This window comes from Labrus bergylta, chromosome 1, assembly GCF_963930695.1.
Source record: "Labrus bergylta chromosome 1, fLabBer1.1, whole genome shotgun sequence".
In the NCBI taxonomy this organism is placed as follows: Eukaryota; Metazoa; Chordata; class Actinopteri; order Labriformes; family Labridae; genus Labrus; species Labrus bergylta.
In genome coordinates, this window is record NC_089195.1 from 22,845,458 (window position 1) to 22,864,372 (window position 18,915).

An 18,915-nucleotide genomic window follows, 5' to 3' on the forward strand; every position below is an offset into this window, starting at 1 on the left:
CAATTGTATCGACCTATGTGTAGTTTTTAATTTAAAATCATAGTTAACATGATATCCACATTTATTTCTAATTGACTTTATAAAAGTAATGAAAATATATATTTTATGACCAATGTCTATTCTGAGCTCCACCGCTTTAGAAATCCATTGGCATTAATGAGATAAGTTTTAGGCCCTGTGCTCATGCTGCTGTTTAAACAGTGAGCAGGGATGCTCCCAGGCCCATATATTAACACCAGTTTGCTGATTTACATTCATTCGAAAATCCTTTAGAGCCTGTGACGCACTGTAAAAATAACTTATGGCCTCAGGTCCACTGTGTGCACATTCCTTTTTAAATGTAGGGAAAGTGTATCTCTCTCTCTCTCTGTGCACTCTCTCTCTCTGTGCAGAATTTCCTCTAATCGAGAATAACGAATACATAAAATATTATTTCCATCAGACAATAGCAATGTAAAATGCAACAGATTGGCCTGCAATATAAGCTGTCAAAACATGTCAAGACAAGAGGCCAAGTTGTAATTTAATTTGCAACATTTTTATTAACATTTCCTTTTAAGTCACATAATGAAAAATTGAACTTGGCACGCTACATTTTATTCTTCCACTTAACGATTTTGTGCATATAATTAAATAAAAGATTCTTCACTTTGTGAAAACATTTAAAGGAGACAACTAAACGTTAATATTACATTTATCTGAAAATGTACCTTCTCTCTCTTCGTGGCAGTGGCCCAATTGCTCCATTTTAAAAAAAGGGGGTTTTCTGTTGTTTGCTCGCTGCATTCTTTAGTTACGGATGTTTTTTTTTCACATTGCTTGGAGAATAAGTTGCAGGATCTTGCACGTCTTTGTCCTTCTCTGAAGTTTTATTTATCCCAAAAAGTCTCATGTCTCGACGATCACTTTATAGTTTGTCCAAACTTTTCGCATTGGTAAGGATTTCCCTCGCTAGTCTCCATGTCTGCTTAGCAGCAGCCTCCAGGGCCGAGTGAGGCTTCCCCTGAAACAAGTCCAAGTTTGGCAAGAAGTAGTGGGGACATCTGCGGCACTGCAGGCAGGATATGAGCTGCAGCAGGATGCCGTTTAGTCGGTCTCCGAGGCAAGACTCGTCCCAGTCGGTCTCTCTCGGGTGTTTCTCACACTCGTACAACAGCAGGGTCTTCATGTGGTAGTTGTGGAGCGGTTGGCCCGGCAGCTCTAGGTGCCGGTCTCTCAGAGTCTTGAGCACGGACAGACACTTCTTCCTGCAGCCGGCCATCAGCAGCCTGTTCTCGGCCTCGCTGAACTGCAGCACCCATGCGTCGCTCTCTGCAGAGCTTTGCTTCCCCGTCAACGAGTAACATTCTTTGGAGAGCAGGTTAAACCCCTCTGCTTTCACTTCTGCTACCCTGTTTGGCCCGGGCCAGGGGATGTGGGGCATGGGCCACTGCGCTGCACTCCTAGGCCAGATCCCCGTGCACTTGAACGCGGGGGTGATCTGTACCACATACCTCTCCCTGATCCGCAGTTTGACCTCACTGGTGTCCGCCACCATCTTCACCACGTCGCGGTAGCTGCATTTATCCACGGCCTGCGCCACCAGAGTCTGGAATCTGGAGCGGATCTTTCTGGCTGAAAGGTACCCCGAGGCTGTTATGAACTCGACCCACAGTGACATGCTCCTTTTCCGGCCATCACTCAGCTTCAGCACCGCGCAGCCGGGCAGGGAGCCATCATCCACAAAGTTGAACACCCCCATTTGGTTGAGGTAAAGCACCACCTCGAACTCATTTGGAGAGATGACCTCCATCCCCTCATAGCGAGCGTCTATCTCACTGAGGGAGCTGATGAAGCGCGGCTCCTGCACCTCCACCTCCTTCAGGACATCCGACACCACTTTACAAACCTCCCTTATGGTCTTCGCAATGGCCGCTTTGCGTGCTTGGCATCTCTCGTTGTGATACTTGTTCAGCTGGTAGACCAGCTTCGCTTGCGTCGCGATCATGTTGGGGCAGAGGTCCGGGCTGTACACCGGGGAGTCGCAGTAAGTTGACGGATCCAATGCTTACCGGTAAAGCCAGAGGCAGACGCTTCCCCGTGCAGGAAAAGTGTGTAAGCAAAGTTTTTTTTTTTTCTTTGCTTTTGCAGCGGATGGACGTCAGTGTGAGGAGGAGGAAACGGATAGTGATGCAATGCAATAGCCTGTTAAATATCAGTCCAACTTATGAGCACTTCCAGCGTGGCTAGGTAGATTCATATTCAGGTTGCAGGTCAACATCCGTATCAGACGCTAAAGGCTAAAACATCGTCTGTCTGTGACCACTCATCTCCTCGTGCAGTTATTCTCTCCTCTCCTCTCGTGCCCCCAGCTCACTTTTCGTCCACACTCAGCTGTGAGCTGGACTTGTGTACTTTATGAATGGCTCCTTTAGCAAGAGTGAAAGTGGGTCGGGCTTCTCTTCCTGCAATCATGTGCAGAGCTGTCAGTGCGCGCAGCCAATCAGAGCAGAGAGCAGCTGCAGACCGGATCGGCACGGCAGCATCAGGGCGCGAGAAAGCTGTCGGCTGCTCTCTAACCGACACAGGGAAACACAAACCTTCAGATTTATACGAGTAAATTCCAGTGTATACTCTCTAAGCCAGCAGTAAAGTATTTATGGTGGAAAAGTGTGGCTATTTTTGCGCGTTATTTGGCCCAGTGTGCTCTGAGGATAAGACGTTTTGTGGGAGTGACTTTTAACGTTAGTCTTGCTTTTTATTCTGCACATAAGACTCTTTCTCCTTATCTGCGATTTTAATGCAATGGATTTTTCGTGTTTTTCTTCCGTGAAAGGCTTATTTGCAGCATATATGACAGCAGGTATTCCCTTTTCCATCCGTTTACGCAGCATGTCCTACTTTGTGTCTCATTTTCTTTTCTTTTTTAATATAATGTATGCTTGTTAGGCTATACGTTTTAAAGTGGGGTTTCCCTTTTTGTTCAACATTATGAATCTTAGAGACATTGTTATTTGTTTACGCAATTATTAATTAAAACAAGACAAATAAACCAATTGGTGTTTTTTTTTTTTAATTTTAGATGAAGTTTTAATTCCGGAATAATTTGGCCCATTAAGCGCCTGCGTTGTTAAATCACATTTTCATGGAATCGTTTCTACATATAAACTCTAAAATTTGAGGCTAATGCTGTTGCATACTGTTCAATAAAGTGGTGTGTATGTTATTTTAAAATTCCGTAGCCATCTCCTGCACCTGCTCCTTTTGGCGCAGCTTTGATCAAGGTGGACTCTGAACTATCATAATCAGACATGGGGCCTTTTCTTCTCATTCACTTATTCAGCTTACTAGTTCATTTAGATTTGAAGAAGCTTGAGCATTATTTTAACAGCTAATAGACTATTTAGAGTCAAATAACTTAACACGAGACGTGTTCCGCGGCTACCCTCTCTCACACACACACACACACACACACGCACACACACACACACGCACGTACACACACGCTTAATTTGCCCGTGGGTTTATCGCTAGGAATATTGTCCATACTGAATAATTTAACCGGGGGTCTCTAAAGGTTGTGATCGGAGCCTTCTTGTCATCTAGATTTTGTGCTCGAGGACTAAAAGATTCATCACTTTCTTTTTTTTTTATCCTCAGACACTTTGTGTTGTCTGTGAGATATATGTAGCCTAGACTTGTTTGGATTTTGGAAAGGAAAAAAAAAAACAAAGAACCTGCAGTGAAAGTCATGTGAGTTTTTAGCGGAGGCTTACAGTTGTTGCAGCGCGTTATCTCTGAAATCACGTGTCTGCTGCTCCATTTAATGAGTTCACCGTCATTGAAGATGTCTATGGTCAAATTATACGGAGTTAAGGGATATTCTTCTCACGTTTTAATTCTTTCATCGCTCATGTAGGCCAATAGAGTAAAATGAGTGTTATAATTTGAAGTGATAATATTTTCTAACATTCGATCAAAAGGGGATTTTTCTCAATATATCAGCAGCGTTACAAGTTATCTACAATGGTTACAATCATTCCTGTTCTTTAAGTAAAAATGTACGTTCACGCAGAGACTTCATGGGAAGATAATTTTCTCTGCATTTCGCCTTTGGCTGCATATCCCTGTCACCAAACCTTATGTTTCAAAGGTCATCAAAATTAAATTATGGGCTATTTTTGTGGAGATGGAAGTGTTTTAAAAATACTTCAGAACTTCATGTTGTCACAGAAATATATTTATTTATTTTTTACAAAAAGCAGGATATTGTTTTAACAAGATTTCCAGAAACCATCTACTGATAAAAAGTAGCCAACTATGCAAAATGATCTTAAATAAGACACAAACATTTCAGAATGGGCGAAGATAAATGAGCCCTCCTTCATAGTTCCCACATCTTCTGGACTTCATCATGTAGAACTTTTTTTTTGCAAGTGCTGATGAGGCTTTTTAGGCTTTTTGACAACTTTCTGATTTAGTTCAGTGCAGTGCAAAAGCTGCTGACTATTTTAGCTCCAAACAAAGAAAGTTATATAAAACATGGAAAAAGTCAAATCTAACTCAAATGAATTAAGATTTACATTGTTTTAGTGTTGCTTTATTTCATACAGCGTCAGCAGCTTTTCACTAAAGCTAATGTATTATTTATAGTATTTCAATAACACAATTTGTCGTTGGAATTCTCTGCAGTGTTAAATACCTTCGACCCTGCAAGGCTTGTCTTCCAAGGCAAGGCAAGTTTATTTATATAGCACATTTCAACAACAAGGCAATTCAAAGTGCTTCACACAAGACATCAAAAGCATCATGACAGAGGAAAGAAAAGAGACATTAGAAATAGATAAGTTATTTGAACTTAAGTCTGTGTGGAGTGGGTTTGTTTCAGTGTGAACAATCCTTAGCTAGAGAAATCCTTGAAGGGGGAAACATAGCTATTTCTGTAATGGTCTGTAACATCTGTATTTGATGCACAAGCAGCAAAATGAACACACATTTTGGGTATTCTTCCCTGAACTTCTGCACTATTAGAAGAAACTCTGGAATGACAAGCAACAGTTGACTCTGCAACTTTGATTTATTGTGAAATTGAGCAGAAATATTAAAGTGAGATTCAGCGTTGCTTCTCTGTAAGGCGAGCTCTAGTTATGCCCGTGTTTGGAGTTAAGAAAATATTGAAATAAATGAGAAAAAATGTCTGGCTGTTTGATCCCAGGATGGCTGTGTATTATCACGCTCACAGCTCCGGGGAGATTAATCGACACTACTTGGAGAGCAAGTGTCCAAATATTATGAAAGACATGCTAACTGTAACTTAGTGAAATATTGTGAAAATGGCTCCAGAAAGACCACTTCTTTAACCACGTGTTCTGAGAAATAATTTATTCCATTGAAATTTAGAATGAAGTGTACAATGAATTAGATACATTTAACCCATCTATTGTCCTGTTGAAAGAAGAAGATAAGCCATATCTCCTAAAAACGTACAAACCATTTCCATACCTGTGCACATTTCACGAGCAAGACTGTGATAAAGAGCGGTAGGATCAACAGCCTGAGACAGCTGGGAGCAACTTTACGAGCATTACTCAAAACTTTTCGCTCGTCAAACCTTCTTCTATAAAATGTTTCTCCTTCTACTCCCCTTATGGAAATATATATCTATTGACAAAAGCAACCTGATTGTCTCTCACTCATTCATCCTTTCTTGCTGCCTCTTTATGCCCCTTTATCTCCTGAAACATCCTGAATTATCTGTCGTTCCCTAAAGGGTTTCCCCCTGGTTTATATTGACTGCAGAGAAGATCAGGGGGCCTGTCAGAGAAGCTCTTTGATCTGAGCCTGTGTGACCACTCCACAGTGATCCCCTCACCAGCACAAAAACAGTGTCCATGCCTCTGCAAATCTCTGCCAGCTGATGAGTTAACCCCTCTGCTTTTCCTTCCTCCGTCTTTACCGTCCTTCTTATCCCTCTCCTCCCCTGCCTGATCATGTTGAGTACCCCCAGGTGGCTCAACACTTCTCCTAAAAAAAAAAAAAAGCTTATAAAAAGAAAAAACAATCTCAAAAGCATTATATGTCTTTAAATATTTCAGGGAGCCTTTATGAGGGTCTGTTTTATGACTGCTGTAGAACTGAATGCATTTGAGATAACTATTTCTGTCTGCTTCTTCTACATGAACAACATTTAATCTAGATTGTTAACTTGTGCTTTACTGTACTTTCAACAAATGCAAAATCAAGTTTTTTTCTAACCCTATGTAGCCTAATCCTTGCAGTACAAGTTATTATGGCTATGTTTTAAGCATAGCACAGCATTAAGACTTAATAGAATAATTAAAAAACAAGTTTCTTTTGCAACAGAATGCGCAATCTCTCTCACCCCCCTTGTCTACTTGAGTTAGAGTGCTTGGTAATTCCAAGTGATAAGAGAGGGGGATGTCAAAGCTTGGCATTTTTAGGTACTGCTCTTTTTCTTCCTTTTATTTTCTCTGCACATGTGATATTTGCCGGAAAAGTGGCTCACTGCCTAACGACACATGTGCGCACATACCGGCACTGGCACACTTTAGAGCCGAGTGGGTACATTTTTGATGCTCTTTTTTTCACACATTTAGTTGCCGTCTCCTGAAAACCGGAGGTTCCCAGCTGCTCCCTCCGTAGAGGGTTCAAAGAAAATCATCGCAGGCAACTAATTGCCTGGCAGGCCTCTGCATCTGCTTGGCAGAGAGCACAACTGATGAAGTCACAGAGCAGATGTGTGTTTACGTGTGTGTGTGTGTGTGTGTGTCTGTGTTTGCGTGTGTGAGTGTGTTTAGAAGCACCCTCTCTGTGTTTAGACACAAGCCATCAATATTGTATGTGGAGTTATTGTTGCAGAGCCACTCCTGGAGACTACTAATATTGCATGAATGAGGAAGTGAAACTCACTCCTCTTCCAGCTGATTGGTCAAAGGAAATACAAGCAAAAACCTGGTTGGTCTAGCCTGCCCTTACGTCCTTAATGCAGTCTGTGTGTATTACGGACGATTCCTGAGTCCCAGCAATATTCTGCTATTCTCTAAATCTAACTGTGGATATCTATCTGTGTTAGGAGTAGCTCGGTGGCAAAACTCTTATAATCAAACCTGCTGGAATCAAGGTCATTTCAGAGTGGTTTTGATGGATATATAGAGCAGTGAGGAAGATGATATGACGGCTGAAAAACTCAGAAAGCAAGTTTTTCATACTTAACAAAAAATATTATTTTTGTACTCACTCACTTCTCAAATTAAATTTGTCTGTTGACTTTCAAAGACACAAATTGAAGTTGGCAAACAAATTTCATTTCCCATTGTATCAGAAATAAAGAGTAGTCTTCAAAAAATCACAACTTTATCTTGATAAGTCTTTTTGTTTTCTTAAAGCCTTATTGGGCAAGCAAAGCACATATGAATGACTATTTAATATTATTCCTCGCAACCATTGTTAACAAATGTAGCCTATCAGCCGGGTGAAAATAACTGAGTTGTTTCATTGATTTGGACTGATTATTGTATCTAGCAATTTATACAATAAAAATGAAATCACTAAATATTTTTTATTTCTTCAAACTAAATATCATACAATGTAAAAAAAGCGACTATACTTGCAATATTATACGTTTCTTCACATTACCATAGAAAAGTCTCCCAGTAAAGTGACAAAAGGTTTAACTTTGCTACTTATTCAGACTCCCATTGTTACCCACACTTTGTTACCAAAAAGTTCAAGCAAGACGCTTCTACTTTACAAAGAGTAAAACTCAATTTTTGGAAAGAATACCAGTTAATGTTTACTAAAGGTCAGTGTTCAACTTTGGCCTATGCAATGATAAACCCCCATTGAGAGCACATTGGTTACTCTAATTAGTGGGGTGGTGACGGCTCCTCCGGGTTAGCTGGAGTGGCTGAATGGATGGTCACTCAGTCATAGAAAACCTCCCTGGTGTTATGTAGCCACTGGTCCCATATCGTTAAGCTCTCCCTAAAGTGTCAAACTGCTGGGACTGAAAACCCCTCCCCCCTCGTCCCTCCACCCTGCTCACTCAGCCAAACTCTCATGGTCGCCAGGGACGACCTTCGGCTGCAGCTGCCAATCACGAAGAGCCATGGCAGCAAGAGGTCTCTGAAAGAGGAGGCTATTGATTTTTCAGTTAGAGTCTAAGTAGTGTGTGCTATAGGACTAACGGACAGCCCAAGCAGGTATGTCATTATCAATGAGCCCAAGAAAACAGATCTCCTCACTCACTCATTCATATTGGCCTCGTTCCCTCCCTATGTCTCTCCTTCATGCTGTTCCGTCAGCTCGTGCGCCCTGACAGAGTGCATCCTGGGATGGTCAATAAATCGCTCAGCCACACCATGACACCAACTTGCAGAGTGATGGGTTTAGATGACCTTCTTTCTCTTTCTTACACTTGTTCACTGTCTGACCCTCCTTGTTTTCCAGTTACAGTAATTACAGCACTTTGGAAAACATGAAGCGTTTCCTTACTAAAGGCAGACTTGCTATCATCACAGCAGCCATTTCCTTTTTTCATATTTTCTTCGTCCCTGAATTCTCAACGTCCAGGGTCAGTTTAATCTTGAGGATCTTTCCCTCATGGCCCACTTTGGCTCATCCAGCCATCAAGAACTCTAATTATTATCATACTGCTCCTCTCATTTTGCCTTAGTGCTTATGTCAAGTCCCAATCCGGGCTTCGGGAGCCACCTGTCATTAAGACATGTGCAAACAATTACAAGTGATACAAGCTAATTGGAGTAGATAAAGCTGAATAAAGGCTTTAAAGCTTACTGAAGTGGAATTCTGTTCCCCAGTAGAGCAGTTAAATGTTCTTAACTATCTCTCTGACTCCCTAAAAAATAAGTATCCTCTTCCATTATTTGCTCTCACTCCTATCACAACATTAGTTGTGCTTTAGTCTCTCATATTCCTCTTCAGGAGTGTCATCTGTTGGGATGAGGTCAGTGCTCCCCCTGGCCAGATGTAGAGTACTCAAGAGTGATGGAAAAATAATTGTTCATGTTAAGCTTCAAAGATACGGCTTCCTTCTTTTTGATTAAAGTTAAAATTTGTTGTTCTTTTGGCAAGTTTTTAATATTCTAGCTCGTGGTTTAAGAATTCCAGATGCAGATGCTTTTTTTTTTTTTTTTTATTGTTTAAAGATATTAATACAGAAAGGCTGTAAGGAAGGTGAAGTTGGTGGTCTGAAACTTGGTTGGACCACAACTCATTTAAATAACTAAACTTTTGTTTGAGTACCTGTATGTGGTCCCCCAGAGGATGAATCTGTCTGACAGTGGTGGTCTTGTGCCCTTTCCTTAAATAGATAAGGTAGATAGTTTTGTTTTTTGGGAAATATGCACAACACTTCATGGATTAGATGTTTATAGTCCCCTGAGGATCATTCCACTGATTTAAGCAAAACCCTGAATATTCATTTTGGGCAACCAGCAAGTACATGTTTACACTTATCTGGTGTTCATATCTATTTGGATTACCTTGGCCAGTCTCACGGAGCCTATAGAATGCCTTTTAATGTTTGGTTAAATATTATTCAGTGATATATTTATGCTCATCAGTTTTTTTTTTCTGTAATGAACACATCTAATCGGACATTTTCAATTCTGTCAGGACTTTCCTTTTCCCTTTCTAAAATGTAAACTGAAACTCTTGTGCAAAGCAGCCTGGTGAATCTCGGAAGCTAGTGGTAACCAGGTAGGACAGGTTGAGGAAAGGCGATTGCCACATTGGTAATCACATAAAGAGCCATTAGACACTGTGTCACCTTGACACCTAATGATGACTAATGTCTCTCTTCCCTCACATACACAAGTACACAAACAACCACCCAATCACTTTTCACTAATAAACGTGCTTGGCTTCTCTCTATCCCTGTTTGTGACCTGACTTTGGACCCTAACAAAACCACGTGCCACTGTGGCCGAGACCTGCCCGACCTACACTTAACCAAGCACCTCCAGACAAAGAACTGCCGACCACTCTTTGCACCTGAGCCTAGCCCCTCCATCATGCTCCATCTCTGGGCTTGACTGGGCCAGTCAGGGGGCAGGTGCCTCCCCTCCCTGCCTTTTGATTGATCCCCTCTCTCCATCATTTATTCCCTTCATCTGCCTCTGACACGCGCGTCAAAGGCAACACAACAGCCTGATGGATTGGCCTGTTTATGGATGCCAGTCTGCCTGGTAGGCTACTGATATTACAATCAGCACCTGTGTACCTGCTGTTCACACAAGCCTCTGTTATTCAGCTGAGGTCAGAGACACCAAGCTCCCATTGAAAGATCGATGTCCAGCCCCGCATATTGGAAATTGGAATTGTAAATGTGGTCTTGTTTTGTCAGAAATGTCTGCACTGAATTCCAGATGATAAAACCAGACCCATGTGTTGTTGAATTTGAGTAAACATATGTGTTGTTGAACTGCCTTTTATCTTCATTTGTAATCACAGAATACTTAAGAAATACAAAGGCCGAATGACAGGACTCGTTCATAATGTTCATCAGTGTTAATCCCACATTAAAAAAAAATCACGTTATTCAAACCAGATGTATCAGTTTCTCAAAAGAAGCAGATAGCATTGGCGTGTACTCTGTGTAAAGACGCGCACATGCTGTGGAGCAGACTGTTACATTGCTGAATTCTGGTGCTTTCATTGCCTTTATGGTTAATGACCCATCCAGTCTGGTTGAAATGGCACATCCATGGGGACATTTTGCAGATTACTTACTCATCCAAGACTCTTTTCTAGCAGACATCAGCATAACACAGCTTTCATTTGTGCAGTATATAAATTGGAACAAACTACTCTTGTCCGCAGATAATATTTAATTCTTCTCTAAATCACTTCTTATTCATCTTGTAGCAAAACATCTAAACAATAAAACCAAATTGATGCACATCCAAAAAAAAAATGTAAACAAGTAATTTATATTATTTTAAGTCTGTATCATAATGAATAGTTCAGATTCCATGTCGTAGATTACATTTTGAAACTCCTACTGTAAGTATTTGAGTTGACAATGGATCAAATGGGACATTTTTAATCTTGAAGTTGTCGCCTATTTTCCAAAACTCCACAGTTCTCCTAATGGCAACTGGACATTTGAACATCTTCCAACCAACTATCTTGCTTTTATAGCACTCAACTGTCATCTTTTGGTTCACCCCTCTCTTGTCAATGTTTTAACACACTGTATACTCTATGCGCTGCACGAGTCAAAGAAAAATGTAAAGACTTTGTGAACATAAGTAACATTCAGAATTTAAAAGGTGAACCTGCGGAAGGATCATTACCGGTTTTGAGATCCCCGCACCCGAGGCCGCGTGGCCCCTCGGTGCTGGCGGCGGATATGTCAGGAAAACATTTGTCATTTGTTTCCTATCCGAAGACCTGAAATAAGCAAATATTGAACTTGTATTTTTTAAGTTGACAAAGCATAACTCCATATGCCTCTGTATTTGCTGGTTCTGCAAATGACTGATCTTGCCAGCTCTGTTTTTATTACTAAAAAGTCTAATAACTAAGGCTCAAAATTATTTTTACTCTGCCTTCACAGCAGACAACACCTTTTATCACTAGACCTGTGATTGGTTTTGATCTATCCTTAAAAAGCTCAAACAGGAACATATTTATAAGACATCTACTATCACCACTTCTTCCCAAATATTGTAGTACTAAGTATGTATTATAATAACTTCAAAATGTATTTGATAATAATGCTTGTTAGTTAAATTCAGTCTATTGCAGTTGCTACTCCAAATGCTTGTCACTGATAAACCTGTAGCCCCAATTGAGTCAACTTCAAATTCTCAAAGTCTCCACTTCCATTCCTTTGCACCAGTCCGCTTCTCTCCCTCATCCTTTGCTCTGACAACCAGGCCAGAATTCCCCATGAGGGGTGTACTTTTCACCCTGCACCCACTTAAGCTGGTGACAATAGCCGGATTAAGAAAGAATTTACTCCAGCGAAGCTTTGCACAAACCCCAGAAAAGGCCTATCCATCACTAAATGGCCAAATGAGAGATTGAAGAAAAGCGGGGAGAATGCGATAGGAGCCGGTCAGCGATCCTAACCTGTCTGATGTTTGGCATGGTGGTTTATAGAGGAGTTCGGGGGGGGGGGGCATTAGCATTGAGTTCATAATGGCTCCTGTGCTTCCAGGCTGTCCAGTTGATTTTCTGAATAACGGTGAAAAGCATGTACACTTTTTTTTCCCCCTCCTTTTCCTGATGTCCAAGTGTTTACCGATGAGCTCGATCAATCAAGAAATGAATTCAAACCCTTTCAGTTCACATTTTTAAATCAAATTTAAATGTGTAACTGTAATGGTAAACGTTTAAAATGTGCATTCTGATAAAGCAAGGACAGCAGAGAGGGTCTTCTTAGTTTGTAGATGTCAGCTGCATTTCATGATCCTCTTCCCTTCACTTATGAAGCTTTATCCATCCTTTGTTCCTCATGCCCTTTCAGCTAGTTTGAGCCCTTTGAGGCCCCACTCTAAGATAATGAGATAAAAAAAAAGGAAGCCCTGATCTTGAATATAAAAGAAAATACCAGAATGCTGTCTTTTACATCATTTTCCAAAACAGAAATCTTTCATATTATCTGATGTACTAAGCTAATGACTTGTTATATTTCCAAGAATTTAGTCGCTCTTAATTTATATCCCTACAACCAACATCAGCGGCCTTAGTATTCTATAATGTTTCAGGGCCCTTCCTTCATTGTCATATCTTGAATCTTTAATGAGTTAATGCACTGAAGTCTTCAATTCTCTTCCAATTAACCCCGCGACCACTGCAGCATTTCCCTAAATCCACACAGGGCCATTTTTTTTGTTCCAACTTCAAAAAGGATAAGCTGTGAAGGAAAGGGAAGGAGAAAAGGCTAACCTGTGTGCAAACAGTGAAAAGGGCCAGAATAGGGGTTTAATCCCTATTAGGCTAAATTCAGACTAAGTGGCCCCAAAGATCCTTTCAAAGGGGGACGTTCTTTAGGGAGTGCAAACTCTGACTGGGTGACGTTTGGGACTGAATACTTTGAGCCTTCAGGCCTCATAACCCAACACTTGCTACAAGCTGGGCTTGTTTATTTTGCTTTAATTCTCTCACACTCCAGCGCTGCTCCTTAGTTGTATTTGTTTGTCTTGACCTTGTAGTTTGTTTTACTTCCCTCGAGGCAAATGGAGCTTTATGTGTGACCAGAGATTACATCTTGAATTAGTTACATGATTTTACAACAATTGTGCCTATCAATCATTGAGGGACTCCAATAGTCTTGACTACTTATTTTGATGCCTGCTGACAATGCATCCAGTATTTTATCCGCTTTGTCTGCTCTTGTTTACACACAAGCTCAGGCAATAACCAATAATGCATGATGGCAGCTTATTGTTAGATATGTGTATTTTAATTTGTCTTTCATGTGAATTGTTTTTTTTTAACAGGAATTGAATTGGAACATCGTTGGTACTTTAATATCTGTCCATTCAATGTAAAGCTACATACAGCAGCTTGTTTGCTTAGCTTAGCACGAACCTCAAACATATGTAAACTGGTAGCCTTGCTCTTTTCAAAAAGTAACATAATACGACCAGCTACATTTCTAACACAAAGAGATTCAATCTTTTTTATATATAAAGAGTCGTAAGAATTTGGAGGGTTTAAAGAGAGACAATTTTCTTATCAAACTCTGGGCAAGAAAGTGTATTTTTTATTTAATGATTTACTTCTTTTTTCAAATTGGTAACCTGACTTTTCATGGCTCTAAAGTCAGCTATAATCACTAGTACACATTTCTATATTTCCGTATATTATAGCTCAACTATTCCCATTGTTTAACAATCACAGAGCACATGACCAGCCAGAGATGTTGTCATAGCCCGTTGGTTAAATCACACTCTTGCTGATCCAAAAAGGCTACAGGATAACTGTTGGAGTGTGAAAGTCGAGTCATGTGGCTGCACTGTCTCGAAGTCATGTGATTCCAAGTTCTTATGGTGAGGGAGCTTTGTTATCCTGTTGAATGATTCTCCCCCCCACCACCCCTCTCAAGTCACCAACCGTACACGTTCTGCCTGTGATAGCATTTCGTTCAAACAAGAACCTCTTTAAAGAAATCAGTTTATAATGAAAATATGTTGCTCCATTTCTCCAGTACAGTCCCCTCAGTTCTTCTTCCTCCCTCCTCCTATCTTTATTTTTCAGGCTATCAGTCAATCTCAAAAGCAAAATCTGTCTTAATTGGCTCCAGAGGGCTCTGGGAGGCTTTGTGTCAACGGTGATGAGGGTCCTGATTGGTCCAGAGGCTCAGGCAGCCAAGAAACCCTTGTTAGTGTGTCGGGGCCCTTTGCTTGCTCGTTAGTCCGATGAACTCATTTACTGATGGGGGGTGACAAGGCCTCGTTTACCGGGTTGGAACAGTGGGTGGGGGTGGGTGGGGGTGTTAAGGCGCAGGGGTAGGAGACGAACAAGAATATGGGCAAGGAAATAGTTAAGGAAGAGAGTAGGATTATTAGAGTAGTAGGATCTGTGTGGATGCACACAGAGAAATCAAGAAGCAATTTAAATGTCAGCTTGTGTTTGGCTGTGCTTTCTTTCTCATTAGCTCCTGCACAAAAAGCATTTTCAGTGTCCCTCTCCACTGAAACTCTGTAATTCTCTCACTTGAATGAGCAAAGAATCAAGCATCATAACACTTTTGTAGTTATGTTTTTGTCATTTTTTGGGATATTTAAGTAAAATGGGATTCTTCTGTAGTAATCAGAGTGTAGACAATCTGCAATCTCCATAGTCCTCCATTGTTTGCATGTTTAGTCATTTTGTGACACATGGAGTAGTAAGAGGTTAGCAGGTTCTTCCAAAGGAAAAAGCAGGAAGCAGTTCTACATGCTGTTTTGTCCACAGGTTTTTTTTTTTTTTCCTTCTTTATGAATTCTATCAAGTTCTCCCAATACTGCTTGTCCCTCGTCTCCGTTTTTGATGTTGATGGATCACCTCTCTTCCTCCCGCTCATTAATTTCATCACCTTATCTCCCACACCACTTCATTTGACCAAAAGGTAATAATAAATCCCTCATCCATTATCCTTTAACCAAGGCAGCCATGCGGAAATGCTTAATAACAGGCAACAAATTGAACTTCAATCACTTCAATTTCCTTCAAGGATGCACGGCACATTAAACCCCATCGTGCAAATATGCATACACCACTTATCAAAGACTGTTTACGGGTAACATTCAACCCCTCAAAAACAACTCTGGTGGTGCTAGAATGAGACTCTTCTTCACATTTTATGAAAAATAAGGATTATTAGGAATTGGCAGAGGCTTCTTTCCCTTCAACTCGAGGGTCTTATCAGCCCAAAAACACACACACCCTCAGTCTGGTAATAGCAGAGCCGGTTGAGAGGCTCATCTATCTTTAACCACACTGCTGATAGTTGGTCTGTTACTCTACTTACTCTTTCCTAACTCGGTGTAATTTCAATTCAATTTCACCTGTGTCTCCATGTTCCTTCACTTGACTTTAGCCATGTTTCTGAAGGTAGAGGAGGCTGTGTTGGTGCAGGAGCTGGTGATGGAGAAGGTTCACTGGCAAAGGCTGTCTTCCAGATTCAGCACTGACAGTTTTTGCATGCGTGTGCGGTTACACACCCTAGCCACAGTCACCCGGCCCCTCTTCATGTGTCCCTCTTCATTCCGCAGTCTTTTGGGCATCTGACAAAGACAAACGACAGTGCCTCAGAAATGAGCAGCAGCGCCAGGCGCACAAACTGGTCGAAAGAGGAGAGATGGGGAGAGAGAGAGAGAGAGAGAGTGAGAGAGAGAGCGAGCGAGCATTGCAATCAAGACCAGTTCCTTTGTTTTCTGTTTGGCTGTGTCCTCCCGCGTGACGCTTTGAAATTGATCTCGGGACGCAGCAGACCTGAATCCATGGATAATGTTCCAGTTGAAATGACACATCAATAAAATTGTGCTTTATACTCAACCAATCATGTTGACATATAAGCGCCTGATCCATTTTATGTTCCCTTTATGGAACCAGCCATCCTACTCTCAACCTCCAGACTTTCAAAATTTATTTTTGACCATTTTCAAACTTAACAACCCTTTTTTTTTTTTTTTTTTCCCCGATAGTAAAATATAAATCCAATCCAAAACCTTCAGTTTTTTTATTCTGCTATTGCCTCTGTAGCATTTTCATCTCTTTCAGCTTGACTGATCCAGCTCCACTATCACTATTTATCACAGAGGAAGTCGGTGCAGCCATAATTCCAGCTCGGACAATAACCTCCTCGCCGTTGTAATTTGTCCAGACGTGGTCGGAGCAGCAGGAGCATTACAGCGCGGATAGTTTGTCTTGCACCTTGTCACCCGCTCAGCTTTTTCATCTGCAAGGGAAAAGGGCGCCACAGATAGGGACAATGATCTCAGGAACAGGGAGTGCTATTTACAGCGTTCCAGGAGATTCATCGGTCCAGGGAAATATATGATATCTAGCTGCCTCGGCCTCTGTCACATCTATCTGTGGAATCAGAGACTGCAACTCTATCAGTTCAAGCCCGAGCATCATGTTGACACCCATCCGGAGCTTCATGAGTGTACTCCTAGGGGATGAAATGAGTCAACGTCTCCCTTTTCTAAGGTTAAAGGTTATGCTTCAAGCGTTCACTCACATACACCTAAAAACAAGAAGAAAAACGAGAAGTGTTCAAGTGTTTAACTAGGTAACTAATTACAGATTTAAGCTTGTTTGCCAGTAAAATTCAATGTCTGAACTTGTAACAAGACTGCTGATGAGAAGCTGTGCTCAACAATATCACTGTCTGTTTATATGTACAAATTACAACTAAAAAAAGTAGTGTTTCAATTTAAAATTCCTCGAAAACGTTCGATACAAACCTTTTTTTATCATCAAAAGAGAATAGATTAAAAGAATAGTTTTACTCCTAAAAACAGATCTCATAATAAAACGATGTTCAAAACTGACATGTATCTAAATTGATTGTCACACTTAAGAAACTAGAGCTTGACTGAAGCTTTGATGACTGAATTGCCGCGTTTCTATATTCATAAAAAGCTAAGAAACAAGCCTGTCCTAGAACCTACCACCTCTTTAAACTAAAATTAATGATTTTTATTTTGATATGTTGAGTCTGTGTACTTTTATCTAAATATTGTGTGTAACTACCATTCTTCTAATTAAAGTTTAATAGGCTCTAGATGTAGAGGTAAATCTTGTGAATCTGCTTCTTCTTCCGATTTCTTGGCGATTGTTGGCTTAGGCGATTGATACACCACCATCGTCGAACCAAGAAGCCAAGAAGCAAGCCTCTGACAACGGTTGACTTACTTAGTAGAGGATTGGAAATAAGAACAACAGCTAGCTTACAGTAGCATGATACAAAAGTTTACGCAATCTGCTCCCAGCCCACTGTGAGCTCACTTATCAACATCTTATAACACATTGTTTCATTTGTGCAAGAACGGAAGTGTAAAAAATAGATTTCTCCTTTTTTTTGTTTGTCTGTGCTGTCTTCACAATGGCATTGGCTAAACGTTGATGTGACCGGTGCAGTCATCTTTGAGCTCCTGATAAGGTAGACAAGAGGCTGGTGGATGCAGCACCAGGCAGCTTCTCCAAGCCTCTAATCCACATTTAATTGAACTCCAGAGACTTTGAAGTGGGTCTGCGATGCAGGCAGGTCTTATTCCTCATGGAGACAGCGAGGGAGGAGACTGTCCTCAGCTGGTTGCCAAAGACCTCAGCTGGTCCCCTCTGCAGTCCCCTGCTTTTAATGAGCTCCTTTAACACAAGACCGAGCTTGCTAGCTGACATTTGAATATTTTTTTTATATATGATTAATAACTCCGCCTCTGAACCATGCTGTGACAACCTTAAAAGCATCCTTTTTTACCTTTCCAGCATATCCCTGTACGCCCCCTGTCAGATGACACATCTGAAAGTATAAGCAGAGGTGGAAATAGAAGCCTGGTTAACAAAGCGGTGCTAAGTAGGTTAGCAGCAAATCTAAACGTTGGATTAGTAGGAGTATAAAGCGCAGGGACAGGGCAGAGCATGTGTGTCTGTCAGGCACATGGCAGCTATTAGAAAGAATTTGCCTACACAGGAGGGACTGATTGAGATCAGTTTATAGCAACATTTCTAAATCTCAAGCTGGTCGAACTTAATAGTTTAACCTTTGAGGCGGTTACCTCCATGGACAGGCAGAAAAGTTTTCAAGCATCTATTTCACTTGATAAGAAAAAAGGCTCTTAACCTAGTCCTTGTCGTATTAAAGCAGATTTCATTTGAAAATCAAAACTTTATTCACTTGTTTCTTCTAAATATTCTAATTTTCAGATATTCCTTGTCACCTGTATGCTGTAATATTGATTATCTTTTAGTGAACTGAACATGTCCTGTTCTACCTCCAGCTGAATAGGGCCCATTCTCTTCCTAAAGGAATTCCTTTTTCATTGAAGCTGATCAATATAACACATTAATCGTGCTGTTCAGGCCGACACTGTGAAAAATGAACAAACCGGGCTTTACTGTCTGCTCCTCTTCCCCGCCCCTTCCATCGCTCCGTTTTTCTCTGATCTTTTCTTTCTTACTGAATATTTCCTTTCCTTATCCCATTTGCATATTCCTATTGAATTCACACCCTCTACCCTCTCTCTCTTTCCCCTGTTTTCCAGATCCTAGCCTATACAGAGGGACTTCATGGAAAATGGCTGTTCACCGAGGTCCGTGCAGTCTTTTCCAGACGTTACCTCCTGCAGAACACCGCTCTGGAAATCTTCATGGCCAACCGAAGTACGACAGCTTCTGTTAATTACCCATATGTCACCATTTCACCTATTTATTTTAACCCTGATTGATAAA

The 18,915-nt window shown here is 41.0% G+C and overlaps 2 protein-coding genes across 4 annotated transcripts in view; one reads left to right on the forward strand and one right to left on the reverse strand.

Annotated features, from left to right (window-relative positions):
- Positions 1–18,915, forward strand: part of lrba (LPS-responsive vesicle trafficking, beach and anchor containing) — a 188,254-nt gene that overhangs the window by 115,004 nt on the left and 54,335 nt on the right. For all 3 annotated transcript variants that reach the window (XM_065956897.1, XM_065956901.1, XM_020628906.3), the window contains one exon: positions 18,729–18,846. In XM_065956897.1, coding sequence (XP_065812969.1) covers positions 18,729–18,846 — 118 coding nt within the window. The remainder of the gene's footprint in view (positions 1–18,728; positions 18,847–18,915) is intronic.
- Positions 517–2,356, reverse strand: mab21l2 (mab-21-like 2). Its single transcript, XM_020628907.3, has one exon. It carries the CDS (start codon positions 1,985–1,987, stop codon positions 908–910), a length of 1,080 nt encoding a protein of 359 aa, XP_020484563.1. The 5' UTR covers positions 1,988–2,356; the 3' UTR covers positions 517–907.